The sequence below is a fragment of the Cinclus cinclus genome, chromosome 13, assembly GCF_963662255.1.
Source record: "Cinclus cinclus chromosome 13, bCinCin1.1, whole genome shotgun sequence".
Lineage (NCBI taxonomy): Eukaryota > Metazoa > Chordata > Aves > Passeriformes > Cinclidae > Cinclus > Cinclus cinclus.
In genome coordinates, this window is record NC_085058.1 from 2,243,526 (window position 1) to 2,267,743 (window position 24,218).

General features: G+C 56.4%; 1 protein-coding gene across 1 annotated transcript; it reads right to left on the reverse strand.

Moving 5' to 3' along the window:
* Window positions 1–258: 258 nt before the first annotated feature.
* On the reverse strand, window positions 259–15,256 carry LINGO1 (leucine rich repeat and Ig domain containing 1). The gene is made up of 2 exons (XM_062501570.1): window positions 15,141–15,256; window positions 259–2,107 (listed from the first exon to the last, which is right to left on the reverse strand). Exon 2 carries the CDS (start codon window positions 2,098–2,100, stop codon window positions 259–261), a length of 1,842 nt encoding a protein of 613 aa, XP_062357554.1. The 5' UTR covers window positions 2,101–2,107; window positions 15,141–15,256.
* Between the last annotated feature and the right edge of the window lie 8,962 nt (window positions 15,257–24,218).

A 24,218-nucleotide genomic window follows, 5' to 3' on the forward strand; every position in this document is an offset into this window, starting at 1 on the left:
ACAAAGTCCTTACAAACACAGGAGTCCTGAAGACATCGGCTGAATTTTTTTCCTGGTATAAAGAAGAAGAGGAGGAGGAGATGGTGACAGTGCGGGCGCAGTGGGTTTGGACAGGGGCAGGGGGCACGGTGGAAGGAGAGAGGTCGGTATGTTTGTATCAACGTTTGTTAATTATTTTTTATTTGTTCATTTGTTCCTTTTTTTTTAAAAAAAAAAAAAACAGAACACCACCATAATTATTTGCAAATTGTTGCCTGGCTAAATCATTTTCATATTGAACTTGCGCGGCGCGTCGGCAGAGCTGATGCCCGCATCGGACTTGCGTGGCACGTACTCGATTTCAATATTGTGCTTGGTGTTGCCTTTCCCACGGCTCCACAGGAAGAGGAGCACCAGACAGAAGAGCACAACGCCCAGGAAGGAGATGAAGCCCATGGTGGTGGCGATGATGAGAGTCTTGATGTCAAAGGGGAAAGGCACGGTGGCGCGCGTGCTGTTGGCATCGCTCTCATTGGGCTGGTTGGAGATGAATGCGAAGGTCTTGTTGGGCTGGTGGGGCCAGTCTGGGGAGTAGCTGCGCACATGCAGGTGGGCCAGCATGGTGTCGTTGCCACCTGCGTTGCTGGCAATGCATAGGTAGGTGCCATTGTCCTGGATCTGGGCGTAGCGCACCTCCAGCGTGCCGTCAGGGAAGACAGTGAGCCGCCCGTTGGTTTTGGTAGAGATGAGGTGCTTCCGGGGAGAGAGCCACATGATGGTGGGTGGCGGGTCCCCATCTGCCCGGCAGACAAAATGCACCGTGTGGCCTTCGTCCACAAAGATCTGCTGAGGTTTGCGGTCCCTTATCCGTGCTCGGCGGCAGGTGAAGTAGTTGGGCAGGAGGACGTCAGGGAAGTCCTTGAACTCCTTGCCCTGGACAAACTCGGGGGTGGAGCAGGTGGGCTGCTGCTTGTTGAAGTTCAACCGCCATCGCCGCCGGAAAACCCAGAGCAGCCGACAGTCGCAGGCTAAGGGGTTGTTGTCGAGGATGAGCGTCTCCAGGTTGCCCACCGAGTGGAAAGCTGACTCCTCCAGGGTGGTCAGCAGGTTCCCTGACACGTTCAGGATGCGCAGGTAATTGAGGCCGCGGAAGGCGAAGGGCTCCACCGTGGTGAGCTGCCCTCCCACCAGCTGAATCTCCTGGAGCCTGAGCAGGTCATGGAGCATTGAGCCCTCGATGGTGACTATGGGGTTGTAGGACAGGTTCAGGAACCGGAGGTAAACCAAGTGCCTCACTGACACATACGGGATGGATGTCAGGTTGCAGTGGGTGATGGACAAGGAGGTCAGGTTCAACCCATAGAGGCAGTTGGATGTCATAGTATCCAGGTAGGGCCAGTGTGAGATCTCGAGGACCTTCAGCCGGTACAGCCTCTTGAATGAGTAATCCCGGATGGTGTTGATGTTCAGATGGCGCAGCCGCAGCACGATCAAGCCGTGAAGGTGAGACAGGGCCTCCGTGGGGATGGAGGTCAGGTTGCATTTCTCCAGGGTCAGCTGCTCCAGGCTGTTGAGGCCACTGAAGGCCCGGTGGGAGATGTAGACAAGGTCGTTGTCCCCCACCTCCAAAGACTTCAGGTTGTACAAGTCCTGGAACATGTAGTCTAGGAGGATCACAATTTTGTTCTCACTAATGTCTAGCTTGGTAAGGTTGCTGAGTCCAGTAAACACCCCCAAAGGAATCAGCTTGAGTCTGTTACTCCTGAGCCCCAGCGTCCTGAGGTTGAAGAGATTGTTGAAAGCCCCAGGTTCAATGGCACTGATAATGTTCTCGTTCAGCTCCAGCTCCTCCAGGTGAGGGTAATTGGCAAATTCATCCTGGTTGAGCGTCTTGATGCGGTTCTTGCCCAAGTCCAGCAACCTGGTCTCGGTGGGGATCCCCTCTGGCACAACCATGAATCGCTTGCGGTGGCACAGGACGGCGCGCTCCTGGGCAGAGCACTCGCAGCGCGGCGGGCAGCCTGTGGCAGAGCCGGACAGGATGGATCCCAGCATCAGCAGGAGAATCGGCTGCCAGCAGGCCAGGATTGGGCTGCGCATACTCGCCTCCCCAGCTACCATCCTATCTCTCACCTGCAGGTAACAGCGGGAGACAAAGAGCAAGGGGCATGTGAGCAAACAACGGGCAAGGCCAAGGCTAAAGCTTTGGTGTCCTGGCAGAGGTGACAGTAGGGCAAAAGGCACTGCTGATGCACAGCAGAGGGTTCAATTTTCCAGCTGAAATCCAGCTCTTTGGCTTCAAGACCCTCTCTCCTCCCCACTCCCTGACTTTCCACTTGATGACTGAATGTGCACAGGCTTTTGAGTGGAAGGCCTTGAGGAATCTGTGTCAGACAGCTTCCTCTGCTTCTTAAAAAAATAATTTAATATGAAACGCATCTATCTACATCCTATTTTAAGCTCTTGAAATTATTCCATTCCCTGTAGATGGAGCCTGAATATAAAGGCTGCTTTGCAAACAGAGGAGCTGAGCACAGGATGGAGTGTCTGGGGGAACTCCACTTGGGGTGAGCAACACTGACAGCTCAGTCGGAGCCAGCTCCCTCCCTCTGCACTCCCCTATGCCCCAGCAGCTCTCAGTGTGTCCCCAAGGCCAGTTCCTTGCCTCCCACCATGCCAGCCTGCAAGGGCAGACCCAAACCAACCCCCTCCCAGAAACAGCAAGTGGGCAGGCACTGCCTACAGAGCAGAGTGTAGCCTCAAGTCAGGTCCAGGGGGGCTCTGGGATAATGAGGAGCCCAGACCCAGCCTCCTGCTGCTGTCCCTGGGGAGGGCTGGGAGTCCTCCCTGTGGGCTCGTGGTCTGGCTTGTGCCTCAGCCCAGAGCAATCCCGGCCCAGCAGAAGCGGATGCTCCCTGTCACGCTGCACTGTTGCATTTATTTCCTTGTTCAGGCTGTTATGAGGAATCAGATCATATCAATAGTGCATATTAGATCTCTGGCCACTCCAGCCCCTGTTTCTATCTATTGTTATGTTACTCTCTGCACTGCTCCCACTAATGCTATTTATGGCTATCGCCAAACACACCCAATCCATTACTTCCATTGGCTCTGTTTGTATCCATCACTGTATATCCTGCCCATTACTTTCCCTGCTCTAGTACTGTTTATGGGGCTGGTACGCATTCTGCACATTCCTGCCATTGCATCTGCTCATATTCATCATTTCATACAGATACATGACTGAAGGATCACTTTTGTTCCCAAAAAATTATTCAAAATTTCTTTGTAAGATACAAGGATGGGAGATAATGGGCTGGCCATAAAAATGTCCAGCAGCACCATCCTGGGAACCACCAGCCTCGGCACAGCCGTGATGGGCTGTGAGGGATGGAGTGTCCCCACAGGAACCCTCTGGGTTTCCTCCCATTTCACCGTCCTCTTCCACCTTCCCTTTCCCTGTTCCCTCTGCAGTGGGGCTGCTCAATGGAGATCATGCTGAACACATCACCCCAAAGTGAAGGGGTGCAGGGATGGCAGCTGGTCCTACTGAGCTCCCCTGGCAGTCCCAGTGCAGTTGAAACATTTCCAGTGGGAGTGCCTGGGCCCCAGCCAGGCTGCAAAGAGCCATTTGCTGCATATTTACAATCCATCATCTCCCATGTCATCACCTCTCCGGCCTGGGCAGCAGTGCAGGTACAAGGGGGCTGCTGCTACCACTGCCATGCTGCTGGGGTGGGGTTGGGGCTGGAGCCGGTGTCCTGGAGCCAGGATGGCCCCCTGGTTGGCATGGGTGAGGCTGCCTATGGATTTGTTCCCCAGCCACTGGAGCTAGCTGCCAGTGGGTGCCCATGCCACCCCTCCCATGGCCAGCAGCCTCTTGGGCACTGCTCTCCCACCACATGTTTGTTACTGAGTGCTGGCTTGCCCGCAGTCTTTTTTCTCAGAAACCAATTCCTGCTCCTCACAGCCATGCTGAGAAAGCTATCAAAGACAGCAAAACACGGCATGCAAAACAAAATACAGTCTGAGGGGCTTAATTACAGCAGGACTGAAAACACTCAGCTCATTAAGAGTGCCAGGCACTGGCCTTGTTTTTGTGCTGGGCCAAAAGCTCCACTCTGTGGAGCTTGTGCTGCTCTGTTCTGGTCCCTGCTGGGCATGGGGAGGGGGCAGAGCTAAATTCTGCAGACCAACCTCCCCCAGGCTCAATCCTGCCTCTCCACCAGCAGGAAGGCAATTGTACCTCCAACACCTTTAGTTCAGTGCTGTCATCCCCACTGCAGCCTGAGCAGAGCCAGAGCTGTGCGGTATCAGTGAGTAAAATACCAGTAGAAAGGCAATAGATGAATGAAACAGAATCTGTGTGGCATTACCTATGAGCACAGCCCAGAATTAAAGTCTAGACACACCTCACACATTATTAGTTCTCAGCTAAATTTAAATCCCTGATAAATACAATCCCTGACAAAAACATCCGTAATCTTAATAGCCAGAGTCACAGAAGAGCTTTGGGAGAAAGACAATAAATAAGCTGGAAAATTCTGAGCTAAGATGAGCTTTAAATCACTTCTGACTCCCATTTAGCTCTGCCTGATTCGGAGAGAAATAGTTGTGCCTCAAGGTGATGTGGATATTAAGAGATGCCCTTCTGAAAACAACTCAAACTCTGATTTTTGTGTGATCTGTGGGCCAACCATGCATGCATGGCTTTACAGCCCCTGCACAACTGCTACCTGCAGGAAGGGCTTTCCACAAAGCCCTCCCAGATTTACTCTGAGGAAGACCCTGAAATGTGCCCAAGCCCTCCTCCAGGGTGCCAGCCATGGCCCAGCAAGAGCTGCCAGGCTGGAGCAGAGGATTGGCCCATGGCTGTGATGCACAGCCCAGCCCACGGGAGCCACAGCCCTTGGCATCAGCGTGATTCTCCTTCCTCAATCACAAAAAAAGAATCGACAAAAAAAGCAACAGCTGACAGACTTGCTGCCTTTAGGCGACGAGCAAAGCCAGTGCAAGCCAAAGCAAAACTCACGCTCAGAGCCATGGCAGCCACTGACCCCTGTCCTCACCACCTGCCGCCCAGGGCTGAGGGCTCCCAAGCACAGTCCCTTCCCGCGGGAAGGTCCCGGCCTCGGCCCAAGAGGCACAGATGGAAGCACCGGAGCACTGCCTTGGTGCTAAATACAGCAGGACCTGCCCAGTGTGTCTGCCTGGGCTCGGTGCTGGGAGAGAAGATGCCATTCTGGGCCTGTGCCTGCAAATGCAGCCAGGCCCAGACTGAAGCGCTGATGTGCGTGGGGGTTGCTGCAGCGCGACACGCACAGGCTGCCCCGGTGTGGGAAGAACAACCTCAGAAAAGCCAAACTTGGGTGATGACCCAAAAGGGAGTCCAGGCTCTGCCCCCGAGTATGCTCCTGAGGATGCCCCAAGGGGTGGGCGGCTGCCTGGCCATGCCCACCACTGTCACCGCTGTCCCTTGCTCCCCACCCTACTGAGCAGGGAGCAATCTGCTGTGCTGACAGCGAGTGAGCAAGCGGCAAAATTCCCCGAGTCAGCTCTAAGCCCACCTGGCAGCCATAAATTACGGGGCGGGAGATGTTCACCCTTGAACCAGATGCTTCTGAGAGCATGAAGCGATAACAGGCAATTTAGGACAAAGCCAGCCATGTCCCAGCAAGGGAGGGGGGCCCACAGTGCTCTGGGGGCTCAGTGTCCCCACCCTGTCCCTGCAGGAGTCAACCTGCTGCTCCCAGCTGTGCACAGGAGTGAGCTGGGCTCTGCAGTGCTGGGCACCCTCACTGGGCTGCAGTGTGGGGGTGAGTTCAGCCATGGGCTCGCCCCACCACTGCCCTAATGGCTTCATACGAAGCCAACCAGACACAGCTCCTCGAGTCCATGCTCCCATCTCTAAGCTGTTCCAGCTAAATCACATTTTATTGAAATTGACTACATTTTAGAGACAAAGACTCCAGGTATACAAATAAATATTTAACAACCTTTCCTGCTGCTAAAGGAGTTTCTTAGCCAGACCCCAGGCACCGCACTATTTCTGTAGCTATCCGCAAAGCAACAAAACAAAGGGAGCAGCTTGAATTTGCCAAACACGCTTGTGCCTATTTCCTCCTCTCATAATTTCCCTTGTGTCCAGTGTGCATTTGTGGGCCCTTTTGCTTTGTCTCTCCCTCCTCTCCACCCTATCTGGTCCCTCCTCCTCCTCCTCTTCCTTTCCCACCCAGTCCCAGAGTGCAGGCTTTGGCAGTAAGTGCCCTTCTCCCCTCTGCTCAAGGATGGGCAGCAATGGGGTGGGAGCTTCAGGCAGAGGAAGTGGTTTCCCTTCTAGAATCACTGTGAATCACATGGGGAAAAAGAAATCAAAGAGGGAGAGCATAAAGTGATCTCTTGAGTGCTGCCAGGGCTGGCTGGTGGGCACAGCCAGGGTAGCACAGCACTGGCATGAGTGATGGAGACTTAGCACCGCACTCCTCTGGGCCTCCATTAATGGATGGGCTGCTAACAACGGGTGAGAGGGCTGTCCTGTGACCTGGCTTGCCCCCAAAACATCCAGGAGCAGCACAGGAGGGTGAAAGAACGGGGCAGAAACAGGCAGAAGATGAGAAGGACCCCTCGGGCTGGTGGGTAACACACGAGTAAATCGTGCAAGGCTGTGAGCCAAGGCAGGTCAGCCAGAGCAGTGCCACCCCCAGCCCTACCAGCCAGCAGCTGCCAGGGTCACCACTCCCCACAGGAAGGCACAGCTCTCCAGCTGGGAGCTGCTCAGCCTCCTGGAGTATCTGATTTCAGCAGCTCCGAGGTGGGAGCCTGGAATAGGTGTGATGCAACCTGATCTGCTCTGGCAGCTGCTCTGAAGCTGTAAAAGAGCATGAAGAAGGATTGAAGATGCAAATCCCCTTCCGGCACTGACACCGCCCGGCTGGCACCACATTTCAGCCACGGCTGGTCCATGGGAGCACCCTGCAAAGGCATTTCCTCATGGAAACAGGCTCTGCCACCCAAATGTGGTGTCCCCAGCACCACAGTGAGTCAGGAACACACTCAGACACAGGGCAAGAAGAGCAGAAAATACACGGAGATGCCCAGGAGAGGAGAAGAGCTCCAACATAGCATGAGGGGCTGGAATACTTCTAAGGGGAGGTTTTGGCCCAGCTGTCTACTGGTTTAAATCTGGGCTGTGGATCTGCCTGACCCCATGCAAGGACTATGTACAATGGAGAGATAACCAGCAGTGGCCCAGAGCCAACCTGGAGAGTGGTTTTCAGGTGGGTTATTGGAGCAGGACAATGGGAAGGAGATCCTGGTTGTCTCTGCAGGATGCCAAAGCTCAGAGCAGTTTTTGTTGAGGCTGTTTCTTGCTGCGATCACAGCTGTGCAAGAGCTTCTCACCCTCCTCATACTTTTTTGCTCCTTCATCTTTTTTCTCTCTTTGGCTGCACATGCTTCAGCACCCCATCGACAGAGAAAACATCCTGACAAGGGATCAATAAGTAATTGCAAAGGCAGCTGTGGATGTGAGGGGGTGTAAAGCCCTGAGCCAGCACAAGATAAGTAGGGTGAGGGTGCAGTGCAGAGTGGAGCTGGGGCTTAGGGCCAACCATGCTGCCCTGCTCATGGGTGGTAGTGGCCAGGCAGGGACTGGTCACTGCTGCCACAGCCCCTGCCTGAACTGGTTGTTCAGCGCTTCCCAGGTCAGGTGTGCCTGGAGAAGGCTAATTTTTTTTTTTTACTTGTGAGAGCCAAAGAGCAGGGAAGTTGTGTTTGCCAAGGGAACAGCTCCCAAGGGTTGGCTGGAGACTTCGAGGGCTGGGTCAGGAAGAGATGGCTGGAGGCTGGTGGGTGCTGGGAAGGACATGCACCATTTGAGTGGAGATTCTCCTTCATTTTGGCAAATTTCCTTGGGATTGCTGTCTCTGTGGATATAGGCTGGATGTCTTAAGTGATCACTGAGGGCACCCAGCTCATCTTGCACTCAGATCCATGAGCACTGGGTGCATACAGGAGGCTCCAGTGTAGTGTGAGGATCTCCCTGGATGGTTCTTCCCTGTCTGTAGCTGGGAAATGGGGATGGAAAGACCCCAGGCTCTTCTCAGGGCAATGGAAACACTTGGCCTGAGGAGGTGAAAGAAAGTCCAAGGAGTGTGCTGGGAGAGCTGCCAGGGTCTGACATTGAGAAGGCATCCCCTGAAACGTGCTCATGGCCCAAATGCCTTCTCTGCTTCCTTGAACTGCTCCAAAGGCCCTGCACAGGGGGCAGTGCTGGGACTGGGGCTGGAGGATGGGCACAGCCCAGACAGGCAGCCATCCTTCCCCACAGCTCTGGTGCAGCTGGGCCAGCCCTGCGTGGCTCAGCACACGGCCCCAGTGTTGCTGAATCAGCCAGAGCCCAGCTGCACAGCGCCTGAGCTGGACCCCACGTGCAGGGCAGCACAGCACCTGACATGGCACAAAAGCGGCTGGAACAAAGTCACCCCAGTGCCAGAGTGCCTCTCCTCCCGGGCAGGAGCAGATGGCATTGCTGCATGGGCTTGCCTTGAGGGCTGGGATGGGCACAGGGTCTCCCTGCTGCCCCAAACCCAGGCTCCAGCCTGTGCCGTGGCCAGTGTCCCAGCAGCGAGGACACAGCTCTGCCAGGCTGAGACACTGCTCCACAAAACACACCTGGGGGCACCCTGGTAGATGAGCTGCTCCCTCCTGTTTCTCCCTGCCTGGGAGCACACAATCCCCTGCAGCTACCAAAAGGCATCCCATGGCTCTACAACTCCCCAGAGGTTTGCTCAGTGCCCAGAGAAGGGCTGGGGGACCAGCAGCTCCAGCAGCTGAAACCCAGGGCTAACAGGCAGAGCCGCAGCAGTGCCTCCTCATTTACCCAGGGCTGCCTCAGCAGGACAGCAAATGACAAACCAGCCAAACACCCTGGACGCAAGGGCCATCAGAGAACGGCGCCGAGGCTTTGGGATGTGACCCCCCTCTAAATGCCACCACTCCAAACCACTGCATCCCTGCCACTACTCAAAGCTTGAAACCCCAGATCAAACTCCCAGAGGCTGGGGAACATCAGGTCCAGGGACCAGTCATGTTTGTTACATTAATTTAAGCTAACACTGTACTTACAGCATCACTTCTGTTCCCAGCCACATCCCTTGAATCCCCCTACAACTAGCACAGGATACCAAGAAAATACAAGGGCTGCTCTGGAGCACTGCATTTTACCCTGGAAACCTTTGGAATAGTGACAAGAGAACTTCAAAGGACATAGGACATAAAGCTGTCAGCTTTGCTGACCTCAGGGAAACCTGCTGATTTACCCCCCCTTTAGGACCAGCCCTGGTATTTTTATACTGCTGCCTAAAATAAGTGGCCTCGGAAGCCTTTGGAAGAAGCCGAGTGCAGCCCAGCCCAGCAGAGCTGGCTCTGGGATCACCCACTGGTGGGACAAGGGGCAGGGGTTGAGGGACTATGTGTGCCCTGCTGCCAGAGCTCCCATGAGCACCGGTGGCATCAGCAGAGCTGTCCTTACTCCACACCCCGCAGGGACACGGGGCAGAGCAGGGTGCCCAGAGAGCGGCTGTGCTTCAAGGCACTGTGAGAGATGGAAGCCCCAGTTCACTCCATCCACCTCATTTCCCAACTCCTTCCCGCAAGCCAGATCTCTGTCTCTCTCCTCCTCCCAGTTATTATTAAGTTTTGTTCACATAATCACAAATTTGGTGCTGCAGGAATTTCCAGAGGAGGAAATGGAGAAAAAAGGGAGGCAAAGAAAGCATGAGCAATAGCAAGTGCAGAGGGAAGATTCCTCTTCCCAGCCTGGTTTTCTCTGGGCTGGTTTTACATGTGTAATTCCTTTTTCTTTCCCCCTTTCTCACTTGTTTGATTTTTGCATTATTTATGGCGTGTCTTCAGGGTCTGTATTTGCTGTTATTGTTTCATTCAACAATAAAATGAATTAGATAAAAACAAACTGTGCCGAGCCGCAGCTGAGCCTGCCCATCCTGCATCCAGCTGAACCCGCACAGCCAGGAAGAGCGGGCAAAGGGCTTCTAGCCCTTCCCAGCCCAAATCCTGCAGGAAGGGAGGTGCTGCGGGATGTGGCCTGGACAGGGCTTGGGCTGATAGAAATCACTGGCAGCTATGGGGCTGTGCCAGGCCCAGTCGTTTTAATGCCCATGACAAGGGATGTCAGTGTCAGCACAGTGGCAGACTCAGCCATGCCATTCCTCAGCCTTTCCAGCACGTGCTGAGCCCGTGGGCACGGCAAAACAAAAGAGGGACGCCATCCATGGGGATGGAGTGTCTCCCCACTGCCCTCAAAAGAAGGCAGCCATGGGGTAGGTTTGCTGTGTTTTGCTCGAGCTGAATGCAATGCTTTCTGCCCTTTCCTCCTCTCCCAGCACTGTGGATAATGACACAGAGCCTGCGCTCTGGGCTGTATGTGAGAACAAAAGTAATCACGGGGAAATACAGTGCATCGGAATGCAATCGGAAATGCAAGACCAGGGTTTCCATTTTGCTGCCGCTCCGGTGCCGTTTCCCATTGAAAAAGATAAACAGGCAGCACCTAATGGCAGTGCAAATCTGTGGTTCCCAGAGCAAACTGTAGCTCAGGCCCAAAGTGGCAGGGGATGCCGGTTCTGTGGCACAGCCACGCCATGGCATAGCCCCAGACAAGCACTGGGGGCCCCGGGGCCCCCCAGGACTGACTGTCCTGGGCAGCAGCACAGAGACAGCCAGGTCCACCATGGCACAAGGGGACTGGTGTCCCTCTCCAGCCCTGGGGATGTCCATGTACTGTTGTCTGGCCAGTTCCCAGCAGAAAAGAGTTGTCCCTGTGGGTGTCCTTCACATCCCTAAAGTCCCCAGACCCACAGGGAGCCTGTGGAGTGCCCTGCCTTGCTCTGTGCTACAGCACACAAAGCACTGGCCAGCAGAACAAGCCACCAGAACAAGCCACCAGGCCAGTGCTTACTGTGATGCCTCCCCGGCTCCTCAGGCTCACATTTTTGGTAGACCAGATGGATCTGTCTCTCTGTGACTATTCGCAATCCAAAGGATGGGTGGAGAAAGGCTGGGTTTAGCTGCTGGAGGGTGAGAAGTGCCTCTGGAATGCTCAGGCTTTGCTCACCACCCCCAGGTTGCCTCTGAGGTCTAAATCAGTTGTTTCCCGTTTCACACTCGACATCTCAAATCCAAACAAAGAGCTGAAAGAATAGATCACGTCAAAATATTTCTGCTTCTCCCTCCTACGAGAATTCCCCATCAGAGACCAATCCAATTAAGGTGCAGGTTATGAAATTAACCATAATTACCAGAGCGATATTTAATGTTTTGCATTCTGATGAAGAAACAGAATGGAAATGACAAAAAAATTAGTAATTGTGGGTCCCACTGATATAACTAAGCAATATAGGGTGGGGAGGGGAAGGGCTGCCAGGGAAGTGAGGGCTGTGTGGGGTGGCAGGGGCTGGGCTGCATCAGGAACCTTACAAGCCCCAAGGGCAGGGCTGGCTGCTCAGAGGCACAGCCCCCAGGGAGCAATGGCCAACCTGTCTCCCAGAGCAGAGCTCAGCCCAGTCTGATGGCAACCACAGGCATTTTGATGCCATTTGAGCATCCCTTGGATAGTGCTAGACCACAGGAATCATGTCCTGGAAGGCACAGCCCAGTGCTGCACCTCCTCACTCTGTCCCTGCTCCCTGTGGGGACCCTCCAGCTCACCCAAGGACTGTCCCCACCTCAGGACAATGACCCCAGCCCTGAGACAAAGGACACAAATGCTTCAGTGGAAAAAGCCTTTGACTTCTGTCAGGACACTCGTGTGGAGCCCAGGAGAGGAGTACTCACTGAACACATGTCCACTGCAGGATGCCGAGGCACTGACCAGCTTGCGGAGACACGTGCATAAAGTAACGGAAAAAACCATGCAGGATGGTTAAACAGAACCATTTCTGTGCTTAACCGTGAGAATGAGCCAAATGAAGCCAAGCTCTCCAGCCCCTGTGACAGGGACCCTGACCTGCTGCCCTGCCTGATCCTTACTCAGGTAGGAGATGCTGTCTGGGTGGGTAAGGGAGGTGGCCTCAGAGGGACAAGGGATGGTGGCCAAGATACTGGTGAGGCCAGAGGGAGGACTGAGCCACTGCTGGGGCTCATGGCAGGGCTCCCCCAGCATGGCCATGCTGCACCAACCAATGCACTCTCCATGCATCCCACGCAGGCCCAGAGAGGTCCCGGTGGCCATTCCTGATTGCTGCTTCTGAAAGGTGGGGATCACCCAAGATTCACCCCAGCACAATGGCTGTGGTCTCTGCTCAAGGCTGGGTGCTCCCCGCACTGTTCCCCCTTCCTGAGCCAGACTGCTGTGGCCTCCTGCCCCCACAGATGGAGAGAGTCACACACTCCTTGCCTGAGCTGAAGGGGAGATGATGCCATTTATCAGCATTTATTCAATCACCTGGGTCAAGATGACAATTAGCACTGCTCAGAGGCAGCCACCTCTGTGTGACCCAGCTTTCTTCTGGTGACAAGGGGACAGAGGCCACACCGTGCTGCTGACAGTGTCTGGGGGCTGGGGAAGCACTGGGAACAGGGGACTCCGGCTGGTGTTTGTCCCTTTCCCCAAGTAAGCCCCATCCCCAGACACCCCTGTCCCCCTCTGTTTCATGCATGGCCTGGCATTGCCCAACAGGCAGCAGGTTCAAATAGCCACCAGCACTGGCTGTGAGTAAGGCATGTCCCCAAGCACGCTCACAGGGTGCTTGGACACACAGCAGAGGCACACAGATCTCTCTCCCTGCAGCCATTCCCTGCCATTCCCATTTTTACTCTCCTGGATGAAAAGAAAGTGGAAAAAGCTGACTAAGAAGAAAATTGAGGTCATGGCCTTCTGTTTCTTTCTCCATTTGTTTTATCTGGGTTGTTTGAGTTAAGCATTTGGAGCCCTTTTCTCTCTCATCCCAGCCTTCCCTGGTACCTGAAAAGCTCTTCTGGCTCTTTTCCCACCAAAAGCCATTTCTGCTCATGGTAGGATGAATCCTGCTCGAGGTTCAACGGAGAACAGAGAAGAGCTGCTGACTCAGTGCACTGGGTGTGTTGGAGAGACCAAACACCCACCCTGGCCAAACTGTGCAGTTGTGTTTTCACAGAGATGTGCCCATTGCCAACTCTGCCTCCAAGGACAGGGTCCCACCAAATAGCAGCACCCAGTGGTCATCCAACAGACCTCATCAAGCCCATAATTCAACAACTGTATTTACACTATACTTGTGGTGTTATGATAAAGTGATTTATCAACCCCTGAATTAAAGCCTCAAGTTGGAGGATTTTATACTTGTCACTTACATGGAGCAGCACTAATTTCAGCAGTGCTACTGTGGCTATGTGAAGCTGGACACTAAAGAAAACAGAAGTCCTTCAGTGATGCTGTTAACCTTCCAGGAAACAGTGGCAATTAGAGGTATCACACAGTAATTAGATTACAGGTGTAGAGTAACTGCAGTACAGTACGGTGTTACAGTGGTACAGCCATTTGTTTAGTAATTAATCCATCCACAAGAAGGCCTGGAAAACCTGATGCTTCCCCAGGAGCTGTAAAAGCAGCTCCACTGTTTCCTCCAGTCATCTCCTGCCTGTCCCATGAGACCCAGCAGGAGCTGGGGCTGCCTGAGCACTGACGCTCACATGCTATGGGGAAAACTCTCTGTGGGAAGATGTGGAGGCTTTAGCCCAGGGACACATTTCCCTCTTGGCCTTGCTCATCATCTGAGAGCTCCAGAGGCCCCCTCTTCTCCATGGCATTCAGCAGCTGTGCCAACAGGATCCAGCAAGGAGCAGCAGGTGAGGAGGCTCAGCCAACCCAGACACGTTCTCCTACGGCACCCCAGCCCAAGTCTGCTGGATGGGCTGAGGGGGCTTTGGCACCGGGAGAGGAGAGGGAGCTGCTCCTATGCGCCAGGGACCTGGGACAGACACGGCTGCTCTGGCCACCTGTCCCTGAAAGAGCTGCAGGACAGGGACAGGGGAACGCACAGTGAGGAAGCAGAGGGGAGAAAGGTTTGGGGTAGTGATGCTGACTGGGATAGCTGGTGATGGGGTGGGGACAGGCTGGGATAGCTGCTGTGAGGAGGGCTGGGCTGGGATAGCTGCCTTTGGGTGGGAATGGGCTGGGCAGTCCTGTACGGTCCTTGCAGCCCCTGTGCTGGAGAAGATGGCTGGAGGCACGGGCACACTGCTGCTCCACAGCCGTCTCCACCGTGCGTGAAGGTCAGGTCAGGGCTGCTGCAAGGTGCAGAGCAGTGAGGAGAGGGTTAAGGCCGGCAGGAGGGCTGGGATGGGGCTGTGGAAGGGATATCATTGCCCAGCCACAGCCGGGCTCTGGGAGGTGGTGAAGAGGAAGGGGAGATGGAGGGAGATCCATGGAGTGGGGCTCTTCCTGGGAATGCCCGAAACTTCCCCCCGCGAGTGGAGACCCCAGAGGAGAGCAGCAGGGCTGTCACAGCGATCCCCTGCTGCCGGCCAGCGGCGACAGTCGCTTGCTGGAAAGAGCGTTTGCTGGGAAGGACCGCGGACGGCGACTGCTGGGGCGGCAGCTGGGGCAGGGACAACGCAGGGAGAGGCAGCAGAGCCTCGGCGACGCCAACCAGCCCGAGGAGACCCGATCCCACCGGTGCCCACGCTCACCCGCTGTCCCTCCCTCCTCGTGCAAACCATTTTGGTGGCACCAACGTTCCCATTCCTTCTGAGAGGTGGCATTTCCAGCACCCGGGTCGAGTCGTGCCTCTACCCGTCACTTGGGCTATTTATACATCCAAGGCGCAAGGTGAAAAATCCAATAACCTACAGAGTAACGAAGAGCAACAAGCACCGGCACCGCCCGGGTGGGTTCCCAGAGCCCTTCTGCCAAGCACGGTCCTGGGCATCCTCGCTATTTCAACTGCCCTGTGGAGCTCCTTCAACATCAGCCACTTCTTTTTCCTGCCAGACACAAACCGAGGGCAGAGCCCGCGCCAGCAGCCTGACCCTGCCCCATCACCTCCAGTTCTCTGGGTTTGCTCCTGGCTCCGGGTGTGGGGCTGAGCCCAGGCTGAGCCCCGAGAGCCCTCCCGGAGCCTGAGGGATCGCCCCACTCGGCATTAACTCCCCACGTCCCCGACTCACCTATCTCCAGGTTGGGGGGGCTGGCGACAGAGAGGTGAAACCCTGCCCTGAGAAATGCCCCTTCCCCATGACTGCTGCCGCCGATCTGGTCACTCAGGGCTGGAGAGCTCTCCCTGCCCGTCTTTAACCCTCAATGCCTCTGCTTCGGGGATGGGCAGAGGAACAATTCCTCCTCCTGAGTTAACCCTTGCTGGGCATGGGATGGGCACAGCCAGCTTGAGGCTGATCCCTGCACCCCTGTCAGTCCCGGAGGGTAGCGCTGTCCAGACTATCCGTTCCCTACCTGAACAAGGCATCTGCTCCGGGCCGGCCAATTCACCCGGGACCTACCCGGAGAGGAGGAGAATACTCCCCATCAGGATACAGCCTCAGTCCCGCCGAGCCCCAGCCCCCTCGCTGAGACCCCGGCCCCGACCCCGGCTCCGCCTGGTTCGCAGCTCCCGCAGGGGCTGCGCCGAGGCTGCGGGAACGGTGCGGGGAGGAGATGGACAGAGGGGAGAGCCCGGGCAGAGCGGGCGGGGAAGCGGCAGCATCCGCACCAGCGGGGCTGCAGGGCGGCAGCTCCCGGAGCACACGGCTCCCCCGCACCCCCGGGGCACGCACCAAGTTCCCAGCTCCGGGCCCTCCGCACCGGCGCGGGTCCGTCCCGGGGCCACGGAGCTCCCCGCCCCGCCGGTCCCGCCAGCCCCGTGTCCCGCTCCGGTGCCCCGTCCCGCTTACCCGCATCTCATCCTCGCCGGCGATCTCCTTCGGTCAGAAATGGCATCTCCCCCGGCCCCCCCGCCAAACCTCCACCTGCAGTAGCGCAGCTCCCCCTCTCCGCAGCGACAGCACGAGCGGCGGCGGCGGCGCTCCCGGCGCCGGGCCGCCCCCCAGTCCCGCGCCCGGGGGAGGGAGGGCCGGGCCGGGCCGGGCTGGGCACGGGGCCCCGCCGGGGCCGCCCTACGGCCGCGCGGCCGACGGCTCCCTGCCCTCCGCGCCCGGGCGGCCGGCGGCGCTTCGGGGCGGCGGCATCGCCCCCGCGGGCGGGCGGGCGGCTGGCTCGGCCCGGGCTCCGCACGCCCGCTCCGCCGGCCGGGTCTGCCGCGGCGGGGCCGGGCTGGGTGCCGCCGGCCCCCGCCTCCCCTCCGGGAGGAGCCGGCGGCGGGCGCGGGGCGGTGCGCGGCGCGGCGGGCACGGCAGCGGCGGCCGCGGCCGGTCCCTCCTCCCGCCAACGCCCCCGCTCCGCGCGGGGGGTGCGGGTCCCCGGGGCTGCGGAGCGGGGGAAAGCGGGGATGCTCCCCCGCGAACCGGGGCCGCTCGATGGAAAGGGGGCCCCCGCAGCCCCCGCCCCGCCGATGTAGCTTCGCTGTCCGCAGAGGACGGACCAACCGAGCTCTGCCCGTCACCGTCGCGTCGGTGCCCAGCCCTGCCCGCGTCCGCTGAGACGATGCTGGGCTACCCTGGGGATTCCGGACGGTCCGTCCTACAGCAGCTACCTCAGCAGAGGGTTTTGCTCCTCTTTAGACTGTCTCCCCCCACCAGAGGGAAAGGCCTGCAAGCGCTGAGGGTCGCCTCCGAGGACAGGCCTGGGACCTGGCGCTCCCAGAGGCCCCGTCGGAGGGTCCGGCGCATACCGAGCTGGTGGCCTTTCGTTCAGGGCTAAGCGCACGACTTCCCGAGCACTGCCCACCGCTTTGCCCCTTCCATAATGGACATTCTTTATCGAGCAGCGTTAGATTTGCCCAGTGCTGGCTCTCGCAGCTGAGGCTGATTTCTCCAGCAGTAATGGACACAAACTTTGCTTGTGACGTGCACTTTCCCCTCCTGCTTCCCCTCGGCTGGGCTCTCTTGGGGTGCTTCCTGCTCTGTCCTGCTTCTGCCCAGCTGTCCCTGGCTGCCGGCCAAGGTGGACCCAAAGCAGGAGGGTCCTCTGCAGTGCCACGGACTGGGGCCACGAGTCTCTTCATTGGGTCCCACGAGCCTTCCCTTGAACGGCTCTTTCATCAAGTGGGAGCTTCTGAGCTGGCCCCAGGCCTCTCCTGTACCTGCCATGGAGCACAGGGGGGCCATCCCAAGCTCCTGTCCCTGCAGTGTGTTACGAGCAAGCCTCGAGAAGCTCGAGCCCCTCCTGACACTCGGGCAAAGGCTGCTGCCTCCCCGAAGCCCCTTCATCCTCCTGCTTGGCACAGGCGAGGTTCTGAGCAGAGGAGGAACAGACACGGGTGTGCAACAAGGGTGGGCACGGTGAACTCTCCAGCTGAGGGCTGAATCACTCCAGCTCTCTGCTCCCTCTCCTGCCCACTCCTCGGCTCCCACAGGCACAGACCCCGGCTCGGCTGGGAGAGTGGGTACCCATCAGGTGTGCATCCCTGCGTGGGCTTGGGCACGGCATCCGCGTGGCAAGAAACACGGTGCGGTGACAGCGCGTGTCTGCGTGCCCGAGCTCTCCTCCTACCATCAAGGAAACTCAGCCTGGCCCTTCTCAGTGGTCCTCAGACCTTTACCCGGTGCGCATCGATGCCTCTTATTGTTATGGCTATGGCAGCAATGCCATCGGTGTTAATAGCACTTCACAAACACAGACAAAGCCGGCAATCTGAATGCGGCCAGAAAAAAACAAACAGAGGACAAAGGACAGGCTAAGAGCTCTGAATGCCGCTTCTAATGCTTCCGCCCCGCCCCTGTTAAAGCCCCACTAAAGTGCAGGGCTTTAGTAACTCAATAGTAACACTCGGGAATAATTCCTGGAATTGTTGGTGTGAGAGGGGGGAAATTTCACCTCAGCCCTTCCACAAAGACACGGCAAGTACGCCATGCAGGGAGCACTGGTGGCGTGTGAGAGTGATGCTATGCACTGCCTGGAAGCAGGGGGCCTTCCAAGACCGTCTTTCCCACCTCGGCTCCGATGGCACCCTGGGAGCGAGGCGAGAGGAAGAGGATGGGGGACTGGGCAGGAGCAGGGATGAGCTTTTGGGCTAAGATGGCATCTGTGCACACCTCTGCTGTAGAACAGTCCTGTGCAAACCCTGCCTTTTGTGTACCCTCAGCGTGTGATCCCCTTCCCTGGAAGTGTCCAAAGCCAGCTTAGGTGGGGCCCTGAGCAGCCTGGTCCAAGTGGAAGGTGTCCCTGCTTATGGCAGGAGTTTGGAACTAGAGGATCTTTGAGACCTCTTTCCAAAGCAAAGCATTCTATGGGCTCCATGATTTTGGACCTGGGTAGAGAGACCGGGGGCATCTGGAGAGGTGAGGGCAGCACAGGTGCCCAGGAATGGCAGAGAGGCACAGGCCTGGTTTGCTTTGACAGCTACACTGTGTATTTTGGCCAGCTGTGGGGAGAGGCAATGGGAAGGACAGAGAGTGCAGGGAGAAGAAAACATCACCTGAAAGTTGCTCTCTCAGCTGGAGCCCCAAGGCCCTTGCCCACAGTGTCAGAATGTAAGAGGAGCCAGTACAACCAACCTGCCTAAGGAGCAGCACTGCCATTTGGGTTTTTCTGTTTTTAACTCTCAGTCCACCTCATGGGCAACACTTCCTCACCCCAACAGCCTCAAGGACGCTTCAGACAAAGGCAGACCCTGGCAGCAATGAACCCTGCTGATCTCTGCCGGAGGAACTGCATTTGCCCCTGCTCGGAAGCCCCAAAGGCTCCCACGTTTCTGCATTTACTGACCTGTCATGACTGCTGAGCTTACTGTTAATGTCCCTGAGGTGTTGTAGCATGGGTGACAGTGTGCTGGGGACAGCCAGAAGCACACAGCCAACCTCACTGGAAGTACCATTCCCTCCTGTCCCCACTGACAGCCTGTAGCTATGTGCAGCTGACAGCTCTGCAGCTAACATGCCTTTTCCCCCTCTTCCATCACCTTTACGGGCCTCCCTCATGCTGTAGAGACCAACTCCAGCTGTTGTGGGTCAACCCCTCAACTGGATCAACCTCCTTTTTGCAGCATAGAGTGACCCAAAGTGCCCCAGCCCTCCAGGAACCACTGTGCTGTGCTGACCTGCGTGCAGCCCCTGGACACTGCAGAGCAGCTCGGCTCACACGTTCTCGTTGAACATGTTCCTCTTTAAAACCTGCAGGGAACAGCAAGAACATTTGGGTGTCCATCTGCGGGGGCTCGTCCCTCAGACAGATGCTCCAGCTCTTTGCCACTGCCATCCTCAGATGATAACAGGCTGTGGCAGATGGTTCCCTTCTGTTGGCAGGAGGCAGGAGTTTATCCCTGCTCTCAGCTCCCTCCCGGAGAGGCGGCACCTGCACACAACATGAGGGACCTGGGCAGTGGGGAACAGACCTGCCCCTCGGGGGAGAGACTTGGGACACGTTCGTCTCCCTTGGTTTCAGTGCACGTGTCCAGGAATGCTGCAATAGGTCTAGAAAGGGCCGAGCTGGCAGGAGGGAGGTGGATTTTAATTACTCCCATTATTATTATCATTCCTTTTCTTTCAGATTTTCACACTTTTGTCGTAACAAGCTGAGCTGAGAAAATACATGCAAATGCCAGGCAGAGATAAGATGTACCACACCTTGAAGTACTGCCAGCGCTGGCTCTGGGAACGCCAGATCGGCTGTCTGCCCCTCCAGCCTCCTCCCTTTGGCAACGGGAACGGGGGAGGGTCTATCCCTGCTCTGCCCCTGCACATCCGGAGAGGAGGGTACCTCACATGTCTCCTGGGCTCGACCAGCAACCAGCTTTGATCCCGCCCAGTCCTAGCAGTCCCTGCAGAAGGCACCATAAACTCCGGGTTGCTTGGGACAGAGAGGAAAGGTCACCCTGATGTCTTGTGTGTGCCTTGCACAACACATGGACACAGAGCTCCCCTGGCCTCCTCAGCGCTGCTGGCAGCAGGACCTTTGAGGAACCCTTGTTCTTGAGGAACCCTTGTTCCTGGCGATGGCTGTTCCACCGGACCCCTGAGGATGCAGGCAGGGAGAAATGTGCTCCCAGATCACGTTCTCCCTTGGAGGTGGTGACATTTCAGGGTGTGTGGGGGGAGTGGGACGAAGAGGCAAGGCAGGATATTCCTGCTCCCCCATCCCCACGGCCATCTGGATGTGTGCTGATGCCTCCTCACAGCAGGCTGAGTCAGTCCAGTGGCTTCTCATTATCAGCTGGAGGGAATCCAAATTCCACATTGTATGGCTGCTCCTCAGTGAAACTGAGGATCCTTATCAAGTATTATCATAATGCTTTCTCTCTGTACTGTCTTGTACTCCTCCCTGCTACGGTCAGCTGATTGATTTGGAGCAGAATGATCCCAAAATTCTTTGACTACTAGCCATTCACTTGGGACAGCAGTGGCAGGAGCCATGGAATGTCCCCCCTGGACATGGGCTGGGGCTGTGAGGCCATGGAGGGGATCTCTCCACTGTTCCCACCACAGCCTTGCTTGCTGGAGGCTGCAGGCACGTGGCTGGAGCCATCCCCAGCTCTCTGTCCAACTGAAAGCCGGATGAGAGGTAGGAGATGTGCTCATGCCTTGCACATCTCAAATCATGACATGACCTCCATGAAGCTCTGGAGAACAGGGATAAAGAGGAGGGAAAAAAAGCCTTTCTGCAGGCCCTTTCAAAACAAGTGCTACTAAAGATTGGGATAAGATGCTGATATACAGGGTCTGCCCCAGCTCAGCTCATCCACGTCTCTGCCAGGGCACTGTTACCACCCCGACCCATTTGAATTCCAGGTGAGGAAATCAGGCCTTTCTATGCAAGGTTCTGGAATGGAGAGAGGCCACGTGTCCTCATGTCAGCCTGAGTCAAGCACTGATAGCTTGGCTGCTCTGTCAAGCAGCCCAAACACACGGCATGAAGGGCTGAGGGAAAAGGCTCCATTAAGTTCTTAAGCCCATTGACACATATATAGAAGGTATTAATAATATCAAGCACCTCAGTGCCTATTGTAGCCCACGTTCAGGAGATGAAAGATAATTTCTGGGACAAGGAATTTATGACAGTGACAGCTTTTTAACAGCTTGGTGTAAGAATAGGAGCTGCACAACAGGAAAAAGAGCAACCATTAAAGAATTTGGCACAAAGGGAGAGGGCTTGGAGAGAGCTGTGAGTATGGAGGACAGGAGAGACCTGTCAAATGCCCACACTGAAAAAGCAAAGCCTGTGCTGGGCAGGGAGGATGGGGAGGTGATGTGGGAGCCATCCTGCCGGGGCTGACTCACAAATACTTGGCAACTAAGAGAAGGGGGTCAGGGTGCCTGGAGGGGATGAGATGGGCTCCTCACCTTAATGTTTAAAAGAAGTTTAGCCTCTGGCTGGTGCGGCAGGCTGAGATGGGCATGGCTCAGCTGGGGCTGCAGCCATACCAGCAAGGGGCATGGGGAGAGCGATGCTGGGGAGTGGGGGGGGGGGGGTGTGGAGCTGAGCTGTGCTGCTGGACACAACTCATCAGTCGGGGAAGGAGGGTCAGACATGGGGCAGGGCAAGGAGGGAGCTCTGCTCCCTGAAGGCCAGAGCTGGAGAAGCAGAAGTAGCAGACCCAGCACCGGACACTCTCAGGGTGTAATTGTTACTAATATCCTCAGTGTTCCTTTGCACACATATGTGCTCCCCTAATGTACACTGCACATGTAAACAGCCTCCTAGTGACATTTGCATGCCCAATTACATCTGCATGTAATTGATTTGCATGCACAGTTGGAGGGCATTTAAAACACTGGAGCCTGCTTTGCACTTTGCCATGGCCACCTCCCCGAACCCACTCCGGAGGAAAAGCACATCACGCTGGGGCCAAACCCCATCCCAGCCCCACAGGGCTGGCACTCTTTGTGTCCCTCCCTGCAGTGTGTGCCACGTGCCGAGCAGGATGGGCTCACAGCCACGACCTTTCCCGCATCTCCACCATCTGCAGTGACCCCAAACCCAACTCCAAACGTAGCCACAGCTTTTGCTGTTTGCTCAGCTCCTGTTATAAATGACTGGCACCTTTCCAGAAAGGATTAAAGGCAGGGAGTGAGAAACATAAAAGCTCATGTAATTACATGCAAAAAAGTCCCTTAATAATTTATAGAGGGAGAGGGTAAATATCTTCGTGTGTTATTCAAGTGTAGCTCATTGTCCCATCTGGCTAATACCCAGCGTACACGCATCACAGGCTTTATCCGGGAGGCTGTTTTGTCTTTAATACCTTTCATAAATTATTGAATTTATAAAGAGGAAAGCAGGTGCCATGCCACTCCTATAAACAGCTCGTTAGTTAAAGCTAACGAAGTTGGGGAGCAACAGTTTCCTCTTGGCTTGTCTACCTCCCACCTCGCTGTCTATGCTGCCACACGGACCCTGAGCTGGGGCAGGGGAGTGGTATTTACCTAAAAAAAGTCTGACAGCAGATAGATGGTCTGTGGCACCCCTACCCCCTGGCTTTCTGAGCCCTGCTTGTGCCCTCGTGGAGGTGTGAGGATGCAGGTATGGAGAGGATCCTTTTTTCCATTCCCAGCTTGCCTGCTGCAGCATCACCACTTCCACGTCACCTGTGGTCTTCTGGGTGCAGCAATGGACCATCAGCTCCTGGGGTTACCTGAGGATGCTCTGGGCGCTGCTCCTGGCAGGAGGGCTACATGAGGGTGAACTCTTGAGTGCAGGACAGGGTAGGAGGCAATCTCTATGGCAGGAGGGCTGAGCACAGACCTGTCTCACCCCAAAACCCACGCCTGTCCCATTTCCAGCAGCCAAGGGCCAGCCAGGACGAGCAGCCCGAGAGCTGCTCCTGAGCACAGGGGATGTATTTCCAGGCTGGCTGGGGGAAGCACAGCATCTCCCTGATTTCTGCTGAACGAGGCAGGGTGTTAGAAGGCCGTCTCTAAAAACAGCAGAGGTGTGACTGAGTCAGCAGCACGTGTCTGTGCGAGGGAGTCAGCCCAAGCTCAGGAAAACCAGCGAACAAGCAGCCCCCGCCAAGCAGCCGGGCCCCCCCAGGCTGTGCCCCCAGCCCTGCGCTGCGGGACGGAGCCACTCAGGGAGCAGCTGCTTCGGAGGCTCTGCTTTTGCTTTCACACCCAGGAGAGAGTCACCAAATCCCCACACCCAGTCTCTCCAAATAGAATACATAGGCATTAAAGAGCAGCCCTGGAAAGGGGAGCCATCAGAGGTATTTTAGACAGTTTGGAGCGAGTGCCAAATCTGGGTGAGTAAGCTGAAAGCAAAGGACCCACGCGGAAAACGCTGCCGGCAGTGCCGGCATCACGATGGGCACAGCACGGAGACGGGGACGCGCGGAGCTACCCAAGCTGTGACTGCCAGCAGTGAGGCACGTACCAGCCTCATGATGAATGCTGGCCCCCGAAGAACACCCAGCAGGGCCTTGTGGGCATGAGGAGAGGGAACTCAAACTATTGATAATCAATTAACTCCTTCAATTACAGCAGCCTAATGAGGTAGCGCCAAGTCAGCTCTAATGAACATCACTTTAATAGAGGCAGTTCCTCAGGCGCTGGTTTTTTGACTCAATCTTTACAAGGTAGGGAACACCGCAAAAGTATCAAGCAATTAATGTCACTAAATGAATATCCGCTCCTGACTCTCCGCAGAGCCCACAGCTCGTGGGGGGTTGTTCTAGCGTGGGGTGTCCCTGACCCTGGGGATGTCCTGCCTGGTGCCCAGCTTTGTCCCCAGCAGGGGCACAGGCTGGGAGGCCGCTCTGCTGGCAGCACAGGGCTCGTTTATCCTGGCACAGAGCGTGCGGTTCCTGGGGATGCTGCCGGATGCGTTCGTTGCTGTGAGATGAAGTGAATGTCACCGGGCCCAGCTCTCCCCTAGAGGCTGCTATTTTTTAGGGTTTTTTGGTGACGACAGCGTAAGTGACAAAACAAATGTCACTGCCCGCTGGCCCCAGTGCCTCCCTGGAAACCTGCCGGGTGCTATGTAGTGCAGGGGGAGAAGGGGGGAGTGGAGGAGAGATGCAAAGCACCGTTCCTAACACGTGCCTGTCACGGGGCTGTGCCAGCACCCCACTGCACCACAGCTTGCAAGCAGGGCCTGGGGAAGCCCCTGCCCAGCAGGACACTGCTGAGCAGGAGCTGGGGTGGGGATCCCCAGGAAAGCTGGGATCCCAGAGGTGCCATCCCTTCAGAAGCACCGT